This window comes from Mandrillus leucophaeus, unplaced genomic scaffold (assembly GCF_000951045.1).
Source record: "Mandrillus leucophaeus isolate KB7577 unplaced genomic scaffold, Mleu.le_1.0 Scaffold6, whole genome shotgun sequence".
NCBI classification, from domain to species: Eukaryota; Metazoa; Chordata; class Mammalia; order Primates; family Cercopithecidae; genus Mandrillus; species Mandrillus leucophaeus.
The window spans coordinates 1146732-1164872 of NW_012106474.1; the positions used below are offsets into that span (position 1 = coordinate 1146732).

The window sequence follows — 18141 nt, forward strand, 5'->3', positions numbered from 1 at the left end:
GGGGGCGTGATCGATTGTGGGGGCGTGATCGATGGCAGGGGCGTGATCAATTGGGGTGCATGATCGATGGCGGGGCACGATCGATTGTGGGGGCGTGATCGATTGTGGAGGCGTGATCGATTGTGGGGGCGTGATCGATGGCGGGGGCGTGATCGATGGCGGGGGCACGATTGATTGTGGGGGCGTGATCGATGGTGGGGCGTGATCGATTGGGGTGCGTGATTGATGGCGGGGGCGTGATCGATTGTGGGGGTGTGATCGATGGCGGGGCGTGATTGATCGCAGGGCGCGATCCACAGCTGCTTTCCGTCCTAGCCGCTTCTCCTTTCTGCCCTTGCATTCAAGTCCACACGTGATTCTTGAGCTCCTAGTACACTCGCAGCCACTGTTGAGTACCGGCCTCCCCTTTCTAACTGGTTTTCCTTGCTGTTCCATTTTCATATTCACAAACTTCTGAACTTAAATCATCATTCAGTGGCCCTCACTTTCCTTTAGCAGTTCATTTTGTCACTTGTATCTTTTTGTTTTTACTATAGAAGACGTTCTCTTTATTCATTTGTTTAAAAACTTATGAGCTTGTTGGTTTCTGGATTAACAAGAAACTCAAAACACTACAACTACATGGATGGAACCGGACTTGATGTGAGATGAAATCACCCAGACCCAGGAAGACAAACTCCTCACGTCCTCACTCGTATGTGGGAGCTGCACATTTTCAGAGCTGAACTCATGGAGATAGAGAGTAGAACGATGGGTCCCAGAGGCTGGGAGCGTAGCAGGGAGGTGGGGAGAAAGTGGGACGGCTAATGGGTACAAAAATAGAGTTAGAACGATCAGATCTAGTGTTTGGTAGAACAGTGGGGCGACTACAGTTAATAATTTATTGTATACTTAAAAATGACTAAAAGATTGGAATTGGAATGTTCCTGACACAGAGAAGTAACAACTTGGGGTGGTGGATACCCCAGTTACCCTGATTTGATCATTATACATCATATGCCTGTATCAAAACTTCACAGGTACCCTATAAATGTATATATGATGATTATATACCCATAATAACTTTTTACAAAACACCCTAAAACACTGTGGAGCCCTCTTCCCATTCTGTACTCCAGGAGTAGGACAGCAGTTATGCCAGTAATCCAAAATGGATTTATTTGTTGTTGTTTGTTAGTGTTTTGTTAGAGAGCCAAGGTCTCGCTGTCACCCAGGCTGGAGTGCTGTGGTGTGATCATAGCTCTGTGTATCCTCAAAGTCCTGGGCTCAAGAGATCCTCCCGCCACAGCCTCCCGAGTACAGGTGTGTGCCACCACACCTGGGTAATTTTTATTTTAGTTTGTTTTTTTGTAGAGACTGGATCTCTCTAATGTTGCCCAGGCTGGTCTTGAAATCCTGGCCTCAAGCGACCCTCTCACGTCAGCCTCCCGCATGCTGGGATTCCAGACGTGAGCCACTGTGCCTGACTAGATTTATATTTGATGCCGATGTGATTCTGTAACATTTTCCCACAGCACAACTACCCCCCAGTGGAACTGTGTAAAGATTAACACATATGACCTCAAGGAAAGGGTTGGCCTAGAAGAATTTTGGGGATGTAGAAGATTCACCCTGAGAATACCTTGGGTGCCTAGGTCCTGCTCGTCAACCTGCCACTTAACTAGTGTGTGACCTCTCACCTCGTGGACGTCTCTGGACCCTTCCTGGCCTTTCTGGAAAGACTTTCAGCCCTTTTGACCCTGTGGATCGGTGTGTAGTGACGTAAGGATATTATGCCAGGTGATGACGTGTTCTCTCTTCCTCACAGAGTGAAGGCTGCGCAGACTGAGTTAGGACAGCAAATCCTGGCCGATTTTGAAGAAGCGTTTCCTTCCCAGGGCACCAAGGTACTGCTCTGCGTTTCCCCGTCTTTAGAGATGACCGGCATCCTTGCCGAGCTGATGCCCACCCCGGTCACCACGCGGTTGTCATTCCTGTCGTGCCCGCTGGCAGCTGCAGATCCGTCTGCTGCAGGCTCAGGGTAACGAGACCATCCTGGATTTTAAATGTCCCAAGGTGGTGGCAGTTCCTCCTCTGTTTCCTTCCAGCCTCAGAAAGGGAGGATTTGTTTGGGCTTAATTTAATGTAGGTCAAACCTTCTATCTTGTCTGCCCTGTCAATTCCTTTTTTCTCATGGCTGTATTTTAAAAAAATCCTCATACCGCAGTGTTTTTAGGATTGTTACGTAACTTACTGGTTTTGGTTTGGTGAAAAGACAACTGGGCGGAGCACCCACCGGCTTATGTGACTCTCGGAGTGACACAGTGAGGAGCCTCACTGTGACCGACCGTAAGCCTGCTCTTCGGAATTAATGCCCTCGAGCGCTCTGGTAGCAGAGCTGTTTGTGTTGTGTCTGCAAAGCCCACAGCATTTCACGTGGGAGCTGCTGGTTGCACTTCTCATGTAACAAGCTTTCTCCCGCTCGGCAGTCATCCTGCTTGGGGAACTGCTTTTAGCTCCACCCTTCCAGCTGTAGCAGATGCCGTCTTTATACCTAGCGTGTGTCGGACAGGAAAGAACCATACAAGCCCTTTTCTCTATTATTTGAGCTATTTCAAGAGAAAGAATTGTTCAAGGCAGGAATATACTGAAGCATTCAGGGGCAAGGAGCCTGACCCTACTCTGTGGGTGGAGATGGGGACATTATTGATCCAAGGAACATTTCCGGCGTCTGCTCTGTAATTCAATAACTGGAAATATCTTAATTATTTTTTCTTTGTGTTCCATAAAAGAAACGTAGGAAGTAATTGGGAGTAGCGGCCCCAGCTTTTGCCCATCGCTTTCTATAGGAATTCCGCTCCTGATATTAATGTCTTCACATTTTATGGCTGTCTGCTAGTAATCAGATGCTTATTTGTAAAGCACTTTTCTTGGAGAACCTGATATTCCTTAGTCATCTGATGTAACTGCAGGGGGGGAGTAGATATTAGAAAGCCATTAGTCCTATTTATTACATGAGGAAAATGAAGGCCAAAGAAGTAAAAAAGGATTGTAGGGATATTCGCTCTTGAGAAGCACTGGGCGCTTCTTAGGACAAGGTTAGCTTCACGTGTACTCAGCTGCCCATTTTAGGGTTGTTTTTTTTGTTTTGTTTTTTTGATGGAGTTTCACTCTTCGGCCCAGGCTGGAGTACAATGGTGCCATCTTAGCCCACTGCAACCTCCGCCCCTGGGTTCAAGCAGTTCTCCTGACTCAGCCTCCCGAGTAGCTGGGATTACAGGCACCTGCCACCATGCCTGGCTAATTTTGTATTTTTAGTAGAGACGGGGTTTCTGCGTGTTGGCCAGGCTGATCTCGAACTCCCAACCTCAGGTGATCAGCCTGCCTCGGCCTCCCAAAGTGCTGGGATTACAGGCATGAGCCACCGTGCCCGGCCACCCATTTCAGCTTCTAGAAATTTCAGGAAGATGTAGATGAAGCCCATCTTTATTATTTAGAAGAGACCTACTTTATATCTTTTTTCCCAGATACCACTGGGCAGATGAAATTAAAATGGTTCTAACGGCGTGCCTCCCTTTTCTCTCGCGTGGCGACTTCATGTTTGTGTGTGTGGTTTTGTTTTTGTTTTTGTTTTCTTTTTTTGAGATGGAGTCTTGGAGTCTCGCTCTGTCGCCCAGGCTGGAGTGCAGTGGCGCGATCTCGGCTCACTGCAAGCTCCACCTTCCAGGTTCACGCCATTCTGTTGCCTCAGACTCCCGAGTAGCTGGGACTACAGGTGCTCGCCACCACGCCCGGCTCATTTTTTGTATTTCTTTTTAGTAGAGACGGGGTTTCACCGTGTTAACCTGGATGGGTCTCAATCTCCTGACCTCATGATCGGCCCACCTCAGCCTCCCAAAGTGCTGGGATTACAGGCGTGAGCCACCGCGCCTGACCTAGTTTTCTTTTTTCCTTTTTAAAGACTATGGGCTTTATTTAAAGGCCCTGTGTTACTATTTCTATTTCACAAACGGGAATTAAGATTTTAAAAAATAAATGGAAATTAAGATTTAAAAAAATTTTTCCAACGCAACCTAGTAAACTCTTTGTAAATGAAAAATCTGAACACACAAACCCATAGGTTTTGGCCTCTGTGACTTCTCTATGGGGTCACTTTCATCCTGAAGCGAGAATTGAGAAGTTAGGGTGTTCAGCGGATGACATAAAAGCTACTCAGCATGGAGTAAGTCAACTTTTTAACAATTTAGGTCCCAGGCAGCTTATATCACACTTTGGAAGCAGTGGAGCTTCAGTTGAGATGGATGGAATTGGAAAGAGTTGACAAAAAATAAAATAAAGATTTAGAAGAACCTTACTCATCACCTAGAGTCGATTGTTTTTCCGGTGAGGCCGAGTAAGTGCGTCGAAGCTGCATGCACGGCTTTTTAGCCAAGCCAGGAGCAGATTCCAAGTGTTCTTTTCACTGTGGTCTACTTAGCCGGCACGTTCACTCAGTGACTAGTCTGAGCAAAACTTGGGTCACAAAGACCTTCCCATCATGATGTGTCAGTCCAGCCCCCGTTCCCTTTCCAGTGTCCATTCAGGCCAGTATCATGGGGTTTTCTCTTTGGCTGCCTTTCTGGGTGGTTCACTGTCGTGGAGCACGTGTCACGGCGGAACCTGGTTTCATGTGTTAAAGGCGACCACACTATTTGCAAAAACATGGCACTTTAAGAACAGGAATCCCAGAGATTGGAGTCAGGGAAAAGTGGCACATGTGGAGAGAGGCCGGTGGCATCCCCACTCTTGGGAGAGAGGCCGGTGGCATCCCCACTCTGAGGAGAGAGGCCAGTGACATTCCCACTCTGAGGAGAGAGGCCGGTGGCATCCCCACTCTGAGGAGAGAGGCCGGTGGCATCCCCACTCTGAGGAGAGAGGCCGGTGGCATCCCCACTCTGAGGAGAGAGGCCGGTGACATTCCCACTCTGAGGAGAGAGGCCGGTGGCATCCCACTCTGAGGAGAGAGGCCGGTGGCATCCCCACTCTGAGGAGAGAGGCCGGTGGCATCCCCACTCTTGGGAGAGAGGCCGGTGGCATCCCCACTCTGAGGAGAGAGGCCGGTGGCATCCCCACTCTTGGGAGAGAGGCCGGTGGCATCCCCACTCTTGGGAGAGAGGCCGGTGGCATCCCCACTCTTCGGCCTCTTCAGTGGTGTCTTCTGACGTCAGAGACCACAGTGGTGTTCGAACTCTTAGGTCTCTTTTAGTTATGGTTTGCAGAAAGTCAAATTTCCCGTGATCATTACTGCCTGTTTCCCAAAAGATCTCATTGCAGATTCACAGGGTAGTTTTCGTGTCTCTTGCTGTAAAACGAGTGTAAGGATTGCGTCCTCGAGGAACAGCAGGCAACTGACGGGTCCATCCACAGTGGAAAGAATGAGCGTAAAGGAGCAGGGGAAGACTCACCATGCGTAGAGACAAGAAGTAGCGGCTGTGAGAATCCGTGAGGTTTAAAGGTGGTTTCTGGCTTTTAATCTGGTACATGTTGTTTGTTTTACCAGAGACCCGGAGGACCCAGCAATGTTCTACGAGATGCATGTCTGGTTGCTAATATTCTAGACCCCAGGATCAAACAGGAAATCATCAAAAAGTTCATTAAACAGCATCTGTCAGAGTATCTAGTACTTTTTCAAGAAAACCAAGATGTAAGTATTGACCAAATGAGATCAGATGTAACCTTTGAATTTTATTGAAAAATGAATGCTGTCAAGCCTGCTGATTTAGACTTCCTTTTAGTGTGACTGTATTCTAGTGTTGATTGTTGAGCTGTGAGTCCTAGGGGCTGGCTTTATAGTTCTTAAGTCTTTTGAGGTCACTGACCCTTTGGAGAAATTCAGAAGCATGCACCTGTGCATAAAATTCTGCTTATAGTTTCTGGAAATGTATAGACCCCTGAAGGCCAATCATGGACCCCAGGTTAAAAACCTCTGGATTTTTTTTTTTTTTTTTTTTTTGTGAGACGGAGTTTTGCTCTTGTTGCCCAGGCTGGAGTGCAGTGGTACGATCTCAGCTCACTGCAACCTCCGCCTCCTGGGTTCAAGCGATTCTCCTGCCTCCCCCTCCCAAGCAGCTGGGATTACAGGCGCCCGTCACACCTGGCTGATTTTTGTATTTTTTAGTAGGGACGGGGTTTCTCCATGTTGGTCAGGCTGGTCTCGAACTCCTGACCTCAGGTGATCCGCCTGCCCTGGCCTCCCAAAGTGCTGGAATTGTAGGCCTGCATCACTGTTCTGAGCCAAAAACCTCTGGATTTTTAAGTAAAAAATCAAGTAAAAAACGTGGCCTAGATTCTTTAAAACCATGAGAAATACGGAGGTTGGTTCCGTTTTGCTTGGCTCTGTGTTTTTGCTTGTTTCCTTAAACTGCCAGTTCTACTTCTAACCACTGGGGTGGTTTTTGATCTTCACCTTCACCAGGTTGCCTGGCTGGACAAAATCGACAGACGCTACGCCTGGATAAAACGCCAGCTTGTGGACTATGAGGAGAAATACGGCCGCATGTTTCCACGTGAGTGGTGCATGGCTGAGAGGATTGCGGTGGAGTTTTGCCACGTGACAAGGTAGGTGCCAGTTCTCTACTGGTTTTGCTGTTCGTCGAAGTTTCACCATCAGTTCCCCAGTCTCTAGTGGTTCCACGTTGTCCTGTGGATTTGGTGCCACCTCCAGACCTCACCAGATGATTGATGCCATCCTCGTACCCAACAGTGGCCCCACTGGCTGCTCCCTCTGCCCCCGTCTTTGCTCTGGGACGTTCCTTGGTGTAGTTCTTGCCTCAAGCAGTCTCTACCTTCTCCACCAACTCAAGGCTTGTCAACCAGCTTGACTTACAGCGATTCCTCTACCCCACGTTTTCCCCAGTCGATACCGCGTATGTCAGTGTGCTGTGTGTGTGTCCCATCATCGTTTTTATTTTCTGACTTGCTAGATAGATAGTTCCATAGAGACAGGGCAGTATCTACTTTAATGACATAGCAGACACTGAGGAAGCTTGTGTTGAGTGAATTTCCCACTCCCAGTACGGTGTGTGTAGCCTCTGGATAGTTACAGCTTTTATTTTGAGACAGAGTCTCACTCTGTCACCTAGGCTGGAGTGCCGCAGTGGTACAGTCCCAGCTCACTGCAACCTCCGTTTAGTGGGTTCAAGTGATTCTCATGCCTCAGTCTCCCAGGTAGCAAGGATTACAGGTATGTGTAACCACACCTGGCTAATTTTTGTATTTTTAGTAGAGACGGGGTTTCACCATGTTGGCCAGGCTGGTCTTGAAGTCCTGACCTCAGGTGATCTGCCCGCCCATCTCGGCCTCCCAAAGTGCTGGGATTACAGGCATGAGCCACTGCACCTGGCCGGCATCTGAGCTTTCCAAGCATTTTAAAGACCTTCTTTCGTTCATCCTCTCTACATTATCCATGTGTGTAGCCCAAGGACAGGTAGTCTGTTTATATTAAAAAAACTAAAGCCCAGGAAGGTTAAATCAGTATATCTATGACAAAGCTAAAGCCAGAGTCAGACTTTTTTTTTTTTTTTTTTTGAGACGGGGTCTCACTCTGTCACCCAGACTGGAGTGTAGTGGTGTGATCACGGCTCACGGCAGCCTTGACCTCCCCGGCTCAAGTGATTCTCCCACCTCAGCCTCCGGAGTAGCTGAGATTGCAGGTGTGTGCCACCACACCGGCTAATTTTTGTGTGTGTATTTTTTGTAGAGACAAGAGTTTGCTATGTTGTTCAGGCTGGTCTTGAACTCCTTTTAATTCTTTGTTTGCAGCTACACTACAACAGTGTTGGTAACTGGTTCATATTAGTTATATATTTTTCCCCAGTGGTACACAGTTATATCTAAAGCCAGGTGAAAAAGAGAAAAAAAAGCCCATATTTAAGCATAACTCAGCCACCTTCCCAGAATTCATGGTGGTCTTTTTGTTAAAATCATGGAAGGTATAGTCAAATTACATGTTTTAAACACATCGTGGGGGAAAAGTGTTTTAAGGGATATTGGCTTTTCTTAAAATAGATTTCATTTTTTAGAGCAGTTTGAGGTTCCCAGCAGAATTGAGCAGAAGATACAGAGAGTTCCCAGGTGCTCCCTGCCCCACGTGCATAGTCTCCCCATGGTCAGCACCTTCCACCAGAGGAAGTATATGCTGACACATATACAGCAGATGTGTCACAGCAGATGAAGCTACACAGACACATCATCATCACCCAGGGTGATAGTCCGTAGTTCATGGTAGTGTTCACGCTTGGTGTTCATTCTGTGTGGCTTTTTTGTTGTTGTTTTAAGAGATGGGAGTCTTGCGGTGTTGCCCAGGCTGGAGTACAGTGGCTATTCACAGGCATGGTGATAGCACACCCCAGCCTTGAACTCCTGGGCTCAGGCAGCCCTCCTGCTTCAGCCATCCAAGTAGCTGCAACTGCAGATGCACACAGCTCCATTCTATGTGGCTGTTGTTCTAAGAAACACGTTGGGCCAAGCTTAGTGGTTTATGCCTATAATCCTAGCACTTCGGGAGGCCAAGGCAGGTGGATCATGTGAGCCTAGGAGTTTGAGATAAGCCTGGGCAACATGGCAAAACCCCATCTCTACAAAAAATGCAAAAATTAGCTGGTCATGGTGGCAAGCACCTGTAATCCCAGCTACTAGAGAGGCTGAGGTGGGAGGATTGCTTGAGTCCCGGAGGTCGAGGCTGCAGTAGGCCATGATCGTGCCATTGCACTCCAGCCCTGGGTGACAGAGGGAGACGCTGTCTCAAAAAAAAAAAGAGAGAGAGAGAGCGAGTGAGAGAAGGAAGGAAGTGAGGAAGGAAGGGAGGGAGGGAGAGTGGAAGGGAAAAAGGAAAAGAAAAGAAAGAAAGAAAAAGAAACGCATTGACTCCTGTAGATTTAGAGAACCTTTTAGCCTTGGTTTGAGATCAGTTGAGATTGTCACCTTCTAAATCCCAGTTAATAAAATAAAGAGTGAGTTCCTTGAGAAACTGTTAGCTCATTCCTTTTAGCGTACAGTTCAGCAGACGTGCAAACCGGCTCAGTGAGAAATGGAGCCTGGGAGAGACTGGACGTGTGCCAGAGCCAGCACGTCTCTGTGAGCGCCAGTACCTGCCATTGTTGTCTTGGCTAATGGCAGTGTTGCTGCCAAGTTTCTATTGTTAGAATTTTGGCTAAAATCCTACAGATACATCATTCTTAAATAAACTCAGAGACTCTTTGTTTGATTTCATCATTGATTTGTGTGGGAAGATGATAGCTTAGTCCTTACTAAGAACTCGCACGTCCCTGTTCACCAGCAACTGAGCGTCTGAGACGGAACGTCTGAGTGAGCTGCACCGGCGCGTCTCGGGCAGGGACCAGCTAAGCGTACTTGTCACTTTTGCCGCGGCGATCCTGTCCCTGGCATGTTTCCAGGACTTACGCCGTCCAGTTGAAGAGATGATTACTGGGCCCTTAGAAAGAGACAGGGGTTTATAATTCAGTAATTAATGACTTGTGAAATTATATAGGATATATACACTAATAAAAAACTAGGTGCTCCGTATGTATTATTATCCAATTCTTCAACAGTTCAAAGATACAGGCAATGTAGTAACCGTGAAAACAAATTACTGGTGGCTCCCGCCTGTCATCCCAGCACTTTGGGAGGCCGAGGCGGGCAGATCGCCTGAGATCAGGAGTTTGAGACCAGCCTGGCCAACATGGTGAAACCCCATCTCTACTAAAAATACAGAAAAAAAGAATCATTTGAACCCAGGAGGTGGAGGTTGCAGTGATCGCACCACTGCACTCCAGCCTGGGTGACAGAGGGAGACTCCATCTCAAAAACAAACAAACAAATAATATATATATAAAATCCATAACCCCTGATTTTTTTGCCTGGTGGATAATTTCACCTTAAAATTCTTGTTTAGAGCATGTATTTCTACTCTCTAGATTTTAGACTAAGCTGGTAACAGACCTCAGGGTTTGAAATGACTGCGTACTTTTTTTTTTCCTGAATATAAGTTAAGGCCATTTACTTTGTCTTCTCTTGAATGAATGAGCAGTTTGTTTGATAGTATTCTTATCTCTTTGTTTTGAAGGACAGAACTTGCCAAGATTATGCGTACCAGAGCGAAGGAAATTGAAGTGAAATTGCTGCTTTTTGCTATTCAAAGAACAACTAACTTTGAGGGGTTTCTCGCAAAACGCTTCTCTGGCTGCACCCTGACCGATGGGAGCCAGGTAAGACCTTCCCTAGGGGGCTGCCATGTGAAGTCAGGGGGTTGGGTGGTTGGGATTCAGTGTTCACTGTGTGGTGACTCTGTCCAGTGGCTTCAGTGCTTACTCCCTCACTGCCGTGATTTCTCTGAGCTGCTGGGAACAGTGATGATAGAGAGCACTCTGTGTGGATTTATCATTTGTCTGTGATGCAGTACCTCATGTTTCTAGAATGCCCTGTCATCATTTTTCCTAAGTATTGATCCCGTTTTACCGACAAGTAATTTTGTGAGTCAGAGGCCTTACTCGGTCACAAATACCTTATTACTTTATCAGCTGTCAGATTTGGTTACAATTAGGATATGTTTTTACTTTAAGGTTTACCTTTTAACATCTCTGGTGAGCAAACTAGGTCAATGAGTCTCTGTAAACCCCAAAGCCAGGTATACAGGCCTGGGGACTACACGCCTCCATTGGAAAGGTGGAACGTAGTACTGCCGGTTAAATGTTTGTCTCTGTGTAGTCAAAGACCAAGTCCAAATTTTCTCTCTGGAAACCTCTTCTTTTTGGCTCGATGCAGTGACTCACACCGGTAATCCCAGCACTTTGGCAGGCCGAGGCGGGATTGCTTGAGACCAGGAGTTCGAGACCAGCCTGGGCAACATAGCGAGACCTCACTGCTACAAAACATTTAAAAAAAAAAAAAAATTAGTCGGGTGCACCCCTTAGTTCCAGTGACTTGGGAGGCTGAGGCAGGAGGATCACTTCAGCCCAGGAGTTGAGGCTGCAGTGAGCTATGGTTGGTGACAGAGTGACACCCTATCACTAAAATAAAGAAAGAGAAAGGAGTAAACCTCTTTTTGGAGGTCCAGACTCCCTGCTAACACATCAATATGCTATCTTCAGATTTGCTATCCACTGGGAAACCAAGTGACTATGTTCTATGGTCATTTCTGTTTGCATCATTACATATGCGTAGACATTGAGCTCCTTGAATGCAGGAATTGTAGCTGGCTCATCTGTCTCCTCGAGTCGTGCAGAGTATACACAGAACCCATGCAGGCAGGAATGGAAAGGGAAAGAAGAAAGGAGGGAGGGAAGAAGATATCCACGTTGAGAGAATCATACCTTTGAATTTTCTTTTAAGTTAGATTTTGGGTTTTTTTAACTGCTGGTAACAATAGAGAAGCAATGTGATTTAGTAGAAAAGTCCTTGGACCTGCAGTCGAGAGAGAAGATGCGTGGCCTAATCCCGATTCCACTGTAACGCAGTGAACTGCCTTCCCTGTTAAATGAGAAGAAAGGACTATCCTTTATTTATTTATTTATTTATGTATTTATTTATCATTTTGTTTTTTAGACAGAGTCTTGCTCTGTCACCCAGGCTGGAGTGCAGTGGGGTGATCTCGGCTCACTGCAACCTCCGCCTCCTGGGTTCAAGCGATTCTCCTGCCTCAGCCTCCCAGGTAGCTGGGATTACAGGTGCGTGCCACCACACCTGGCTGATTTTTGTATTTTCAGTAGAGAGGGGGTTTCACCATGTTGATCAGGCTGGTCTCAAACTCCTGACCTCAGGTGATCTGCCCACCACCTTGGCCTCCCAAAGTGCTGGGATTCCAGGTGTGAGCTACCATGCCCGCCTATCATTTAATAACAGAATATTAGTGAGACTACATAAGACATAAAACCCAAAAGCCATGAAGAAAAGTGCTGAAAGGTTTGACAACATAAAGAGAACAAAATTCTTTTGGAAAAAGAGACCAGAAACAATCAAGGGATTAAAAAACAGTTTAAGCTGGCTGGGCATGGTGGCTCAAGCCTGTAATCCCAGCACTTTGGGAGGCCGAGACGGGCGGATCACGAGGTCAGGAGATCGGAGACCATCCTGGCTAACACGGTGAAACCCCATCTCTACTAAAAAATACAAAAAACTAGCCGGGCGAGGTGGCGGGCGCCTGTGGGGTGGCGGGCGCCTGTAGTCTCAGCTACTTGGGAGGCTAGGCAGGAGAATGGCGTGAACCCGGGAGGCGGAGCTTGCAGTGAGCCGAGATCCGGCCACTGCACTCCAGCCTGGGCGACAGAGCGAGACTCCGTCTTAAAAAATAAATAAATAAATAAATAAAATTTAAAAAAATAAAAAAACAGTTTAAGCTGTATGACACAAACGATTAATATCTAGCACATTTAAAGAACTCCTAAAAATCAGTAAGGAAAAGACAAGTAACCCATTTGAAAAATGAATACAGAGTCAAACAGACGATTCACTGAAGAAATTCAGTTGGCTAATAAACATGAAAAAAAAGAAAACAGGATATTTTTCCTACATCAGGTTTACAAAAAGAAAAAAATTACAAGACTAACAGTACAGGATTTTAGTGCTAGTATACAGCTTGATACCTTTTTGGTGCATAAATTGTCATTATCAGAACTTTCAGAAATGTAAATATGCGTGTCCTATCAAACAACAATGTTACATCTAAACCAGAAGTCTAAAAAAATCCGTACATGTAGGGGAAGATGCACAAAGAAAGAGGTGAACTCAGCCTTAAAAGCAAAAGACTTGGATATGTCTGTAATGTTTATTATTGAAGAATGGTTAAATAAATTACGGTGCATCCATGCCGTGAGATGCTACACACAGTTTAAAAGTGGTGGAATGGGGGCCGGATACGGCAGCTCATGCCTGTCATCCCAGCACTTTGGGAGGTATAATGTCTTTTATGGAAAAAGTAAAAAGCATATTTATGTGCGTAAATGTGTAAGAAAGAGGTCTGGAAATGGTAACAGTGGATGTCTCTCAGGAAGAAAGTTGGAGTGAGAGTAGGTAGAGAAGCAAAGAAATATTTTTTTCCATTTACTCTGGTATAGTTTTTTGGAAATTTTCTTATACAAATGCATTTACATACTTTATATGTACTTTAACAACGTTATTTTTCAATTGTTTTAAAATGAGAGAGATGGGCCAAATCAGTGATTTCCAGATCCTTTCTTGTAACAAAATCTAATGTAAAGGCTGGGTGCGGTGGCTCATGCCTATAATCCCAGCACTTTGAGAAGCTGAGGTGGGAAGATCACTTATGGTCAGGAGTTTGAGAGCAGCGTGGCTATCACGACTAAAACTACAAAAAATTAGCCAGGTGTGGTGGTGGGTGCCTGCCAAGATTGCACCACTGCATTCCAGCCTGGGCGACAGGGCGAGACTCCATCTCAAAAAAAAAAAAAAAAAAAATCAAATGTGGAATCCAAACACAATAGCTACCGTGCTTTGAACATCCACTTGGTGACCCACACTATACTAGGTGTGTTTACCTACAGTCAGTCACTCTGCTTCATCAGCCATAGGAAGTAGGTGCTATACTCATTTGAAACTTACCCTAGGCCACGGAGCTAATGTGTAAAAACATGGAACTGAGCTACTGTGATTGAAGCAGGGGCCAGGCTGGGACTTGGACCTGGAGTCCCACTCACTTGTTCCCCCTTCACCTCTGTCACCTTCTCTAGCTCCTACCCTTCTGGTCCTAAAACCCTGAGACTTCAGTGGAATTCTCTCTCTGTCCCACGAGGCCAGCCTCAGAGTAGGTGGAGCAGGTGAATCGGGCTGGTCTTTCAGGCAATGGGCTGCAGAGTGGTGGTGGCAGCAACCCAGTTTTGAGGCCAGACCACAAGGTCCTGCCTACGTGGGCTCACTCATGACTTTGTTAAAATAAAATGCAACTGAAACCACAAAACACTCTTTCTTCCTAGTTGGCACATCAAAAATATGTATACTTCTCTGCTTGCTGACTAATGTTCAATATTGATTTCTTTTTAGTAACAAGGGGGAAAACGGTCACAAACCAGATGAAAATAGCCTTAAAGAAAGTGCAGGTCAGAAAAGGAAGTATTAGCGGGGCATGGTGGTGCACGCCCGTAGTCCCAGCTACCCGGGAAATACTAGCGGGGTGTGGTGGTGCATGCCTGTAGTCCCAGCTACCTGGCAAATTTTAGCAGGGCATGATGGTGTACCCCTATAGTCCTAGCTACCCGAGAGGCTGAGACAGGAGGATCGCTTTAGCCCAGGAGGCAGAGGTTGCAATGAATTGAGATTGCACTACTGCACTTCAACCTGGGTGACAAAGTGAGACCATCTCAAAAAAAAAAAAAAAGAAAAAGATAAGGAAGTAGGGAACAGAGATCCCACTGAAGGAATCGTGCGTTTCTCCTGAGAAGTACAAGGTTGGCTTTAGCAACCTCCTGATTTCCTCTTGCTGGCTCTCCTCTCGGACCTTCCCAAGCCATGCTTCTGCCTGGTTTCAAGCACAGATATGTGCGGCACTGGATTCAGCCCTACAGAGGTCTGCCGGGGACAAGCATGAGGTTTCAGCATTGAGCACAGGCCCCACCTGGGAGTAGCCCCCTGAGCTCCAGTAGCCTCTGGCTGGGCAGGGTCCGGAGAGCGTCAGGACAGGCTCTGTGAGCTGGTAATCCAGATAACCGGATGGGAAATAGGTCCCAGTGAAGGATGCTTGAATGACGTTCTTGCCAAGCCCTTGTTTTGAGCCATTCTTCACCCTCTCTGGCTGGGCCCTACGTCCTGGTGATTTTTCTTTTACATTTAGGGAGCTATAGGACCATGGAGGAACAAATGGCCCTGTTGTATCCGAGGACCAGGGTAGCCTGTGAACCTGGGTCTGTCCCAGGACCTGTCTGAGGAAAAATCCCCCAAAGGCCAAAAGTGCTAAGGGAACGAGGGCGGGGAACGAGGGCGGGGAACGAGGGCAGGGAATGAGGGCAGGGAAGGCCCTCCCGGACAGGCTGAGGCTGCTGAACAGGGTAACCACGTAGAGACCGTGAAAAACTGAAGGAGCTTACTCAAGTTCGCAAAGACAATGCTGTATTGAAAAACACAGGTACAGGCCTGTCAGAGCGGCAGTTGGCCAACTGTCAGCCACCTTCTGTCCTGGGAGGACAGGGCTGGGGGTACTGGTGGCTCAGGCCTGAACTCGCTCAGCCAGAGCCCAGCTCCTGAACCGGAGCCCGGTGTCTCCTGGCCGAGGCGGTGCTCTGGGGTGGTGGTCAGGGGTCAGCTAGGAGCACTTGAGCCTTTTCCCCCAGCTCCTTCCTTTTTGGTGTTCATATTTGAAATGTTTTGGCAGAACCGGTCTGTAAGGCATCCCCTCTTCGTTGTTCAGTTGCTCTCGTCTCCTATCAAGTTTGCAGAGTGTCGGGTTATAAATCCGTAGCCGGGAGAGCCCGATGAGTACCGTGAGTTCTTTCTTTCCCTCTCTATGGAGTCAGCTGTCAGCTCTCCTCGCCACAGACCCCTCTAAACCCTTCAACTTCTTTAATTCAACCTCGTCCTCCAGACCCTGTTGTTTGTGTCAAGTATCACGACCTGGTGGATATTCTGCATTCCAAATCCTGACAAGGGCTGTCTGATATCCTTCAAGGATTTTCTCTTAAAGATAAGTTTCTAGGAGGCAACAGAAGCCCTGTGGCCACTTCATCCAGGTGGGCCGGGCCTCGAGGAATCGGTTCACTGCAGCTCTGCTGTGAGGAGACGCGAAGGCTGTGACTCTGGGTGATGTTCACACTGGGCCTGGTCCCCACCATCATCTCATTGTGGGCCTTGCACAACCTTCTTCACCTTTATTCTGCGACCCTCAGTGGCAGGGACCCTGGTGAATTAATCGTGGCTACCGACCATGCTCCCAACACAAAGCAGCTGGAAGGGGCTGCCTGGGCAAGGCCGGGAGTTCCAGCCGTCCTGACCCCCGGTCTAGCTGCTGCGGGCCCTGCCTGGAGATTTGCTGCTCCCTGGCCCCTGGTCCCTTCCCCATGCTACCTCGCTTTCAGGATACACTCTTTGGAAAGTCCTTGTTGGCTACCATTTTGTTTCAAAATACCAGAATAAATTATGAAGTGAACCAAGGTATATCTTGATACCTTTTGATATATGCCAAATTTTATAGGAAGTTGCTGAATTCCTCAGAAAGGTGCCACGAAACAGGTGATGTCAGCTAAGGAGCCAAAATGTCCAGAGACTCTCCCTTGCTGCCCCTCCCTAGGCCATACCTCATCCCCACGCTGCCCCCACCGCCGCCCTCACTGTATCAGTCAGGACCTCTCCTGTCCTTGGCGACAGTGAAACAGTGAGAATGAGCTTGAGGGTGTGGTCAGCTCGCCAGGAAGACCCACCACAGCTCAGCGCCTCCTGACCCATCATCCTTTGCTCTTTTTCAAGAGCTGTGACTTCAACGTCTGATAGAACTTTAGACTGAAAGAGCCTCAGGGACAGGGTTTGTTGCTTTTACCGTACTTGACCAGTTTTACGATGTCCTGTGCTCTGACTATTACCGGAGGAGGTGAGCTGCCTGTGCTTTTCCCAGTTGCCTCAACTTCTGACCCTTTAGGAGGAATTCAAGATAGTCTGTAAATTAAAATGCCTTGAAATTAAAAGAGAATGTCTGGCTATGACGTAACTGTATCCATATGCATCGTTAGTGACTTGATGATTAGATTCAAGGTGAACAAATTACATTCAGCCTTCTGCTGGAAGCAGAGTAGATCGGATTAGGTTTTTATAACTGCTTCACTGGAGGTTTTTTTTTTTTTTTTTTAAATAAAATAAAAAAGTTTCCCATTTTATGCAGCTGGATTTCCCTTCCTCTTGACCATTGCATACGTTGCCTTTTGAAAGAGACTTGTTCTTTGGCTTATAGGGGTCATTTTAATATACATGTATACTTAACGTTGTAAAGACAGAAGCTAGATGGGTATAATTGTCAACCATGCAATTTGAGCGTAAGAGCGTATGTAAAAGGCTCACGACTCATGAAAGCCTGCCCGGCGTGTCTCACTCTACGCCTTGGCCTTCTGGCAGCTTAATACCTGTGTGAGGGAGGCTGTGTGAGGAAGGGGGCGGGTTTCCCAGCTCTGCCACGGCTTGAGGATGTCAGTCTCTGACAGTGACAGCTTCCCCCACCTGATGCACTCCCTTCAGTGTTGGAAAATATTTTATGGATACTTTACTGGTGCTAAAGAAGTGTATTCTTCCATTTGAATAATATCCTGAGGGACGATTAACTTTTGTTTCTGAGAAGAGAATAATACAGGATCAGGATAGAAAATTTGGAAAGTATAGGCGAGAATAGAGAAGCAGGGAAAAAAAGTCATCCAAATCAGAGATGAGGATTTGGGTCTATTCTTTCTATGCATTTTACACAGTTGAAATTGTATTCTTTAAATACATTTTTCTCTGCTTATTTTGTTTTTAAAATTGAGATGTAACTCATGTCACAAAATGTCACATGAAATTTATTGTTTAAAATATACAGTTCAGTTGGTTTTCATATATTCACAAGATGATGCCACAATCCCAGCTGTGCAAGTCCAGAACATTTCTGTTACCCCAGAGGAAATCCCTCCTTAGCAGGCAGGACCTTCAAGTTCTCTTTCCCCAGCCCTGGACAATTACGAATCGACTTTTGTCTTTATGGATGCCTGTTCTGGACACTTCACATAAATGCTACAATGCCTGGTTTTTGTGTCTGCCTTCCCTCCCTCTAGACAGTGTCTGCAAGCCTTACCCATGTTGTGGCGTGTGTCAGCGCTGCATTTTGATGGCTGAATACTGCACCATTGTGTGGGTGATGCACATACTGTTGTCTCTTCATCAGCCTGTGGACATTCGGGTGGTTTCCGCCTTTTCACTGCGTGAATACCGCTGCGAGTATCTGCGCAGGTTTTCACCGCGTGAATACCACTTTCATAGTGCTCGGAGTATAGGCATGAGCCACCGTGCCCGGCCTTTCTAACTTCTTTATATATTCTGTCGTATATCAGACGTATGATTTGCAAATGTTTTCTCCCATCTGTGGGTTGTTTTCACTCTCTAGATAGTCATTTCACAGGATTTCAGTTTTGATGAAGGTTAATTATCTTTTTGTTCTTGCTTGTG

The 18141-nt window shown here is 46.8% G+C and overlaps 1 protein-coding gene across 1 annotated transcript in view; it reads left to right on the plus strand.

The window, feature by feature from the left end:
* The window catches only part of VPS53 (vacuolar protein sorting 53 homolog (S. cerevisiae)), a 174587-nt gene that overhangs the window by 68902 nt on the left and 87544 nt on the right, over positions 1-18141 (plus strand). The window contains exons 6-9 of the mRNA XM_011999596.1: positions 1808-1886; positions 5519-5662; positions 6434-6576; positions 10085-10226. Coding sequence (XP_011854986.1) covers positions 1808-1886; positions 5519-5662; positions 6434-6576; positions 10085-10226 — 508 coding nt within the window. The remainder of the gene's footprint in view (positions 1-1807; positions 1887-5518; positions 5663-6433; positions 6577-10084; positions 10227-18141) is intronic.